Raw genomic sequence first — 9,445 nt, 5'->3', positions numbered from 1 at the left:
GATTAAACTTGTTCATCAGATTCCTCCACTGGTAAACTTGCAATAGGCAATGAAGAGGTGTTTTATAGAAAATTAAAAGCAAATAATAAAAATGAATTAAGGTATTATTTGTATTTAAAAAGTAATTAAATACAAATTTAGAAAGCTCTGAGAGAAATGTGCTACAGTACTATAACACAGTACTATTCCAAAACATTTTACTACAAGTTATATAACATAGCCATGGGTAAGTAAGACTTTAGATAGATGTGGCTAGAAGATATTGTCTTCTATCTTGGCCTTTGCCAATTGTTGATAATTCTGTAAAATACTTTGGATTCCTCCTTACAGTCCTTAGTTTGAAGTGGATTATATACTGTGGCCTACATGTTGTTATTCAAAGCATGTGTCTCCCACATGGAAGACTTTCACCAAGAGATTGTATTAAAGTTGGACAAATGGTTAGACACTTAGACATCTTGTGGCCTGTGACGTTTAATGCAGCGTGGTCGTTTTTGTTATTACTGCATCTGTGACATTGAACCACAAAGTAAACCAGGCTCCAGGCCCCTGCCTCTATGGACAGCTTTTAATAACTACTGCCATCCCAGTCACTCTCCATTACAGAAACCACTTTGATTAGACCATGGAGGAGGAGGATTTTGAACTGTTTTTCTATGGTCTCCTCCTGACAGTCATGCGAGTAGAGACATGCACGCCACACGCCACACCAACATGTGCACGCATGTGTATAAACCATGCTGTAGACTCCATTGATTTCAATAGGATATAGAGGTTGTGGTTTTTCACAAGCCATTAATATTAATGTGATATAACGCCTTAGGGGACACACACACATACACCTCCAGGTTGTCTATCAAAAGATACTGAACACAAGAAGGAGAATCAGATGAATACTGAACACGTAACCGCTGCCTTCACTCTAACATCCTACAGACTGTTCTAGAGTCCGCCCATTAGAAGGAGGTGCTTGTACTGAAACAGATACAAACACCCCCTTTTATCCTCAAAAATGTTACCCTGAATAACAAAGATAGCTAAATAAGAAATTGAAAGAACTGTAAACGAAGTGCGTTAGATGCTTGGTCCATAGTTTAATTGTTAACCAAATCATCTCAGGTATGTATACGTCACAAAGTAGTTCATTTAAAATAAACGATACACAACACCCTGGGTTCGTCGTCAGGCCCTGCTATTTGTAAAGACGCATTCCACAGTTACTCATAAACCTGTCGGTTGAGCCTCTGTGTGGAACATCCAGTCTGGGTTGGCCTCGCAGCAGCAGCCTACTTCACTAGTAATGTCAGCAATGGAAAAACATGTTATGAAAAATGAAAGGGTCTATCACGTGTGCACCATTTAATCAAAACTAATACTCTAATACTAAGGCTAAGATACATGTCATGGGAAATGGGGCAGCGAAGTATAAAGTCTGGCAATATTGAATTACCCAAAAAGATTCCCCTTTTTAGCTAATACCGTTACTTATTACCAACGTTAAAAGCATCCAAGTACTTCCAACCCTTGCATACCCCTTCCTGACTTGTTTAAGTATTGCCTTGTATGTCGTTTGAATATACACAGCAGACACTCTTCAAGAAACGCAGCCCTCATCCGATTGGACAAAAATAGTTTTTCTCAGCGGACAACATTTAAAACTGCTTCCAAACCGACCACACACACTCGCGTGTTTATCCTTGTGAGCTGCTAAAGACAACACTCACCCTGCTGTGTGTGTGTGTGTGTGTGAGTGTGTGAGTGTGTGTGTGTGTGTGTGTGTGTGTGTGTGTGTGTGTGTGTGTGTGTGTGTGTGTGTGTGTGTGTGTGTGTGTATGTGTGTGTGTCTGTGTGTGTGTGTGTATGTGAGTGTGTGTGTGTGTGTGTGTGTGTGTGTGTGTGTGTGTGTGTGTGTGTGTGCAGGTAAGTAAGGTGCTGGTAGTTCCCATGGAGATGAGGGTCTGTGTTATTCTCACACACAGATAGGTAATGCCGGCGTCAAAAAAAACCAAACAAAAAAATGATGCACAAGGCTATGGATGAGAGAGAGCACACACACAACACACATGCACCAGTGCACATACACACAAACACACACGCGCAAACAAACACACACACTTACACACGCACATGCACACACCCATGTGGAAATAGATCTCATTGTCGTTCATTATGATTATAATGATAATGATTATAATTAGAGTTGTTCCATGAACAAAGAACATTATTGTTTCATGCACTTGGTTGGTTTAGTTAAATGCTTTGTGTTTATTAAATAAGTAGCGTGACACAAGGTCACTATGGACGATGGCTAATATGTCAACCACTCAATGCAGAGATAAATACACTAGCAGCAATATCCAAATATCAACAAAATCTAAATGTGTTTATACAATGAGTATATAAGACATGGCTCTCCCAGAGATATAGGTGTCTTGAGTCAGGATAGGGAGGATAGGAGGATAGGGAGGATAGGAGGATAGGGTAAAGTAGGGTTAGAGTTACAGAGAACTAGCAATACGAAGTGGCAGGTCAGGAATAACATCTGTTTTATGTATTCACTGAACGCTGTTGTGGAATGATGAAGACAGGACTACGTCATATGACCAGAGCATATGACTAACATGGGATTACACAACGTGTAATGTGCTCCCCAGCCCAGCAAGAGTGTTTATTCAATGGGTGAGAGTGGTTTCCAACCATTCCAAATCAACCTCTTTCCAACATGCTAAATGTAAAGTTTCCTGCACTTTCAATACATCAAATGTCATAAACATATAGCCTGCTTTAGGAACTAGCCTAGCCTAGGCTACATAGGCTAGGATAATCAGTTGTTCCAAATCCTATATTCATCAATGTTAATTGTATGAAAACAAACCACAACAATATTAAGTTATGCAATGGAAGGCCTTCTTAAAGGGTTAACGCTAGGTACATTTGGACAAACCAGTCAGAGTAAGCTAGATTCTGAAAGTATCCAACCAAAGAAATCCCCCAAAACTCATGACTAGGTCGCTAGCTTTAGCAATATTTAGCAATATTTTTTTGGGGCCAAATTCAATTATTGGACGATCTTATTACAGACCTGCGACAGCCAGAAATACCGGATTCATAAAATTTTATTAAATCAAATTTAAGCATTTGATATATTGATTGCGTTCTTATGTAAAGTGAATTTCAACAAATATGAAAGTAATGCTTTTAAAATAACCCCTACCCTGCCGAACCAACCTTATTATATCATCCTGTAATATTTGACCCATATATAGGATCCTTTTTGGGTGAAAGGGGACAGCATACCCTGTTACTCTGAGTGGAGTAGCAGGACGGTGGGATCTGAAGGCTTGTTGCTACCGTACAGATAAAGAATGGAGACATGGCTAACTACAGGGCCTGGGAGTTATTCAATTAATTACCTCACACAATGTAGAAACATGGCCGGTATTTTAATGTGCGATTTGAAAAGCTCTAGAAATTGAGTATTTAGCCAAATAATACATGGGTTGCAGTGTATGATATAGTAGGCCTACAGGGTATAGCCTAATATAGTGGTGTAGGCTGGTGGGGTGGAGAGGTTCAGGGGGGTGTTCCTGACGACTTGAGCTCATATATCTTATCTTATATATATCTTTACAACTCTTTGGATTTTGAAGGCAGGACCAGGCAGAGACACAAGGTTGTCCTTATGTTTTGACTCAATAATACTAGCCCTATTGTTACATTGTTTGATCTAGTCCTCTTAGTCAATAAATACACTGCATTTGTCTACAGTCTCCATACCCATGTTTACCTGAGGGGAACCAGACCAGTGGCAAATAACTAAATCTCTATGGATCATATAAAGAGCTTGCAGCCAACTTTAATATCCTAAATACATTGTAGATATATGGCCAATTAAGAAGTAGCTATTGACATATGATTCAGGGGGAGAGTCAACATGGAAACAAAACAAAGCTGACCAAAGTTCAGCAACATAGTTATAAATGGAAACTGGAGTGAGGTTGGTTGCTGAATATAATCAAACATTTGAATTCTGAATCCTCTATGTTCTCCTTAGAGGCTCAGAGGAAACTAACTTAACTTCATCACAAAATGAGGTTGGGGCGTGAAATCTTCCCGTCAACCTCATTCTTGACATTGTTTTCTCAAACATTAAAGACCATTTTAGACGCTTAAAGACTTCAAAGGCATCCTGAATGCCTCAAATAGCTGTTGACCAAAGATGGTTTACCTTTTTACGTCGCACATGAAGCTTTCTTGACGGTAGCAGGAAAATCCTAGCGTCTGCTGCCCTCTTGTGGTGATGATGTGCCTTTATGGTCAGATTTACGCTATGATTTACACTAATAAGGTTGTGCATTGTCTAGTTTTTATCTTTAAAAAATTCACCCTTATTAATTTATATTATTTAGTAATATTTGTTGTTTTTCTCTTGTAGCTTAAATTAATGTTAGATAACAGCGCTTTAGGCCTGGGCTTAAAGCCTCCCAAAATAAACAGCCGGAACAACAAACTGAGCGTTTGATGGGTATAGCAACAGGAATGGGAGGTGATCGATTGATAGATTGATTAATTTTATTTGACCATTTTTTATATAAAATATGAACAGCACTCTGTGTCATACATTAAAATACATAAATAGTTAGGGATGACACAATAAAGCACGAAGGCTTATTTCCGCAGGAGAAGAGGGCAAGTAGCAAGTTTGGTTCTGAGTTTGACTCATTGTCTTGACGCTTGCAGACAGTCCTACCAGCCAGGTCAGGACAGGTTGCCTGTGAGGTATGCAGCCTGGATAGTGTTGCCAGATTGGGCCAGATTTCCCGCCCAATCTGGCAACACAGCCTGGAAAGCCGCACCCTGACTGCTCCTTTTCCCTCGCCTAGGGCTAAAGGTTTCTCTTTCTAAACGTTTCAACTGGTGTTCCCGCCGAGTGGGTGTAAGGGGTGGACCTATTTCTTGAAGGAAGAGTCATGTTTTCTCCAATTACGTTGAATTATGATTTATTATTTTTTTGATTGAGAAATGTTCTGTTTTTTTGGTCTGTTAACTAACTATCAAGAGGGAGATATATTTTCAGCATCTAAAGCGTTAGAGGTTTTTTGAAGCCATATTTATTTCAAAAGAAGGAAGACAATTGAGGGGGGGAATATTTATACATTTCACATGAGTTCACAATCTGCACAGAAAAAAACAACCATGAGAATCCGGTAGGGTACACACAATGCCTCTTGTTCTATCGATTTACATCTGAAAAAATATTGTGGAATATGAACTCAAAGCTAAACTTTTCTGCTTGCGCTCGTTGAATATCTTTAGATAGTAAAAAATTGTAATTGAAAAATTATATCTCAGAGCATTGTTGTGACCAAGAATACAATAAAAAAACAAAACCAACATACAATGAAATGCCTTGTAGAAAGGCATCAACATATGAAGCCTAGGTGATAACAGGACACCAGGGCTCTAGGACCAGGGGGAGCAGGGTCCTGGCCCGCTAGACGTAGTCTCTGGCTGGCTGGCTGGGGTGGGCTGCAGACGGGTACCCTTTGCCCCTCCCTGAGTCACTCCCGCCGCACTTACAGCAGAGGAAAGACCCCCCGATGATGAGCAGACTAGAGGAGGCCCATCCCACGAACAGGGCCGCCCCGAACTCAAACCTGGAGCAAGGAATCAATGGCATGGCTTTAAATGTGTGCAGGTATTGTTGAAGTGATCACGTTGTTCTGGTTTTGTATATTATTGTTTTAAAAGCATTATGTTTGTCATGTGAGATGATTCTCACGTTACGTCACTTCAGTCTTTTTTTTGTGTCTGTTCTCCAAAGCTGCTTATAATGCAATTATCGTAGAAAATGTATATGTATTTACAGAAGCAAGTATGGTTTATTTGGATAGCAGCAACTATGTAATGTAGTATGTTATGTAGTATGTAATGTTGTATGTCTCAAACTCAAATCACTGTCCACAAGTTTGAAATACAGTATTTCTAATATCGTAATAAAAGATGAGTGTATTGCTGTATCACTGCTTCCATCTATATCCTTTATCCACCAAATTACATAGAAACCCCTGTGTTAATGCCATCAGAATACATTGTACTGAATCTTTCCAAATCTTTCTAAACAATGTTGTGCATACATATCATGTATCACAATCAAATATAACCTAATATGCCTAATATAAGGCTTGGTACGGTACATACACCCTAGTGTCTGAATACTTTACTCTGCCATTCTGACACATAGATGCACTGATGGCCAGAAGAGCAGTGGGAGGGCGGACCACTGAACTAAGGATCAGCTGGACCCCTAGACTAAGGATCAGCTGGACCACTAGACTAAGGATCAGCTGGACCACTAGACTAAGGATCAGCTGGACCACTAGACTAGGATCAGCTGGACCACTAGACTAAGGATCAGCTGGACCCCTAGACTAAGGATCAGCTGGACCACTAGACTAAGGATCAGCTGGACCCCTAGACTAAGGATCAGCTGGACCACTAGACTAAGGATCAGCTGGACCACTAGACTAAGGATCAGCTGGACCACTAGACTAAGGATCAGCTGGACCACTAGACTAAGGATCAGCTGGACCACTAGACTAAGGATCAGCTGGACCCCTAGACTAAGGATCAGCTGGACCACTAGACTAAGGATCAGCTGGACCACTAGACTAAGGATCAGCTGGACCACTAGACTAAGGATCAGCTGGACCACTAGACTAAGGATCAGCTGGACCACTAGACTAGGATCAGCTGGACCACTAGACTAAGGATCAGCTGGACCCCTAGACTAAGGATCAGCTGGACCACTAGACTAGGATCAGCTGGACCACTAGACTAAGGATCAGCTGGACCACTAGACTAGGATCAGCTGGACCACTAGACTAGGATCAGCTGGACCACTAGACTAAGGATCAGCTGGACCACTAGACTAAGGATCAGCTGGACCACTAGACTAGGATCAGCTGGACCACTAGACTAGGATCAGCTGGACCACTAGACTAAGGATCAGCTGGACCACTAGACTAAGGATCAGCTGGACCACTAGACTAAGGATCAGCTGGACCACTAGACTAAGGATCAGCTGGACCACTAGACTAGGATCAGCTGGACCACTAGACTAGGATCAGCTGGACCACTAGACTAGGATCAGCTGGACCACTAGACTAAGGATCAGCTGGACCACTAGACTATGGATCAGCTGGACCACTAGACTAAGGATCAGCTGGACCACTAGACTATGGATAGGTTAGACCTCTAGATAAGCGAGCTACAGCCAGGTTCTTACTTGGCGTTGGTGGGGGTGAAGGGGTCGTAGAATTCCTGTGCTATTCGGTGACCGTACCAAATGGTGGCTACCAGACCACACAGACCTGTTACAAAGACACACACACTGTTTTACAGAAGTATTCAAGATCATCCACGATAAATTGATACATACAAATAGAGGCAAATGATTACAGCTTAAAGAGATTTGAGAGTAGTGAGTGTGTGTGTGTGTGTGTGTGTGTGTGTGTGTGTGTGTGTGTGTGTGTGTGTGTGTGTGTGTGTGTGTGTGCGTGCATGTATCTGCTTGTGTGTCTGTGAGACGTATGTGCGCTCTGTGTCCATGTCTGTGTCCATGTGTCTGCAGCGTATCTGAGTGACAGGGGGTCCACACCTGAGAGGATGAACAGGATGCCCCCAGTCAGAGCCACCTTGTCCTTCTGCTCTGGCTGCCCCTCCAGGCAGGTGGTGCACTGCATGCCCACCACCGCCACCATGATGGACACGAAGCCCATCATGATGGACGTCACCATCAGGCCGCGTGCGCCCTGCACCATGCCTGGAGACACACACACACACACACACACACACACACACACACACACACACACACACACACACACACACTTCCATTGAGAATTGTTGCATTTCTCACACCTTCAGTGTGTGCGATTCAGATTTAGATTCAGATTCAGAGTTTATCTTATTGTACTTAATTACACAAGAGTAAAATTCTTAGGCGTGGTTCCTCAACAGCCACATAGCAGCAATGATACAATAAAAATATATAGAAATAAGTAAATTGTGTGTGATTGACAAGCATTAGGAATTCTCAGAACCAGTCAGGGAAGAGAGGCTCTGATTGGTCAGGAATGAGGCGGGAGCAGTCCAGAACATAGATTTGCTCATCAAGCGGTAGCAGTCAGCTCAAAACAGATATTCTCACAGCGTATTTCCCTCAATAGTTGATGGATTCCTGTGCCGTTTCTAACCAATTCCATTCAAATATCAACACCTACATCGTACCTACAGCCCCTTTGATGAGCAGGTATGGGTCAGACATCTTGCTCAGCGAGGCCTGTAGGTGGACGGAAGACATTGGGGATTGAACCCAACACCCTTAACACTAGACTAGTGTGCCCCTAGGGATGGATTGGGTTTGGTTGGATCACATTCATTCCTTTTGGGTTTAGTTTTGCGTAAGAAAAGCCTTTAGCCATTAGAAGAACCCACTTTATCAAGAGGCACAGCACAAGAGACAAAGAAAGCCTGCTCTGTGCTTGACTAGGCAGGCAACGGCATGTGTGAGTGCAGTGTGTAAGTGCATGTGTAAGGTGTGTAAGTGCATGTATAGGTGCATGTGTAAATCAAGTAGCACAAGAATGAATGAGACAGAGATATTCTAAATGTGTTGGGTTACGTACAGCACCTCCTAAAAACCAGCAACAATGAGGTTGATTAAAAGGCAGATGCAACGTGTTATTTGGTCTTGATGACTCAGGCCTGGGGTGGTTCACCCCCACAGACACCGCCCCCCGGCTCGTCTCAACACGCCACCATCCCTGTCGGAGGCAGCCAAGCCACACATTCCTCACAACATCTAAAAACTACCAAAATAACTACAAAAACTGAATCTATCGAATTATAGAAATGATATCCACATTTATATTAGTATAAATAATATGGGAGCCTTTGTCAAAGAGATATCCTTTCAGGTTAGTCTATATATATATATATATATATATATATATATACATGTATAAATATATATATATATAAATATATATATATATATGGGTTATATATATATATAAATAAATATATATATGTATATATTCATTATGTTGTGACCAAAACAAATACCAAAATTAAAAACATACCAATAGGTGATTAAAATTATTTTTACTGTAGCTTTGAAATACAGAGACTATAAGTTAAAGCTTAATGTAAATGTACCTGGTATTTGCAGAAGTGAATCAAACACTTTGCATTGGATTTGCCCGGTGCTCTGCGACACACAGGTCTTCCACAGTCCTTGGTACATGGCCTGGGCGGTGATGATGTTGTCCCCCACATAGGAAGAAGCCTTCCACTCCACCATGATGGTGGCAGCGATAGAGCCGATGAACCCCACGAAGGCCAGCACAAAGCCCAGCAGCTGCATCCCCGAGTTGGCCAT

At 41.7% G+C, this 9,445-nt stretch overlaps 1 protein-coding gene across 1 annotated transcript; it reads right to left on the bottom strand.

Moving 5' to 3' along the window:
• Positions 1-5,494: 5,494 nt before the first annotated feature.
• Positions 5,495-9,445, bottom strand: cldn1 (claudin 1; the record flags this gene model as incomplete). The annotated part of the gene is made up of 4 exons (XM_084481610.1): positions 5,495-5,657; positions 7,289-7,373; positions 7,661-7,825; positions 9,223-9,445. The coding sequence occupies 4 exons, from the start codon at positions 9,443-9,445 to the stop codon at positions 5,495-5,497; spliced, it is 636 nt and encodes a 211-aa protein (XP_084337736.1).

The sequence above is a fragment of the Micromesistius poutassou genome (genome assembly GCF_964030765.1).
Source record: "Micromesistius poutassou genome assembly, chromosome: 16".
NCBI lineage: Eukaryota > Metazoa > Chordata > Actinopteri > Gadiformes > Gadidae > Micromesistius > Micromesistius poutassou.
Note: the sequence above shows the minus strand (reverse complement) of the source record. Positions and strands in the feature narration are given on the sequence as shown.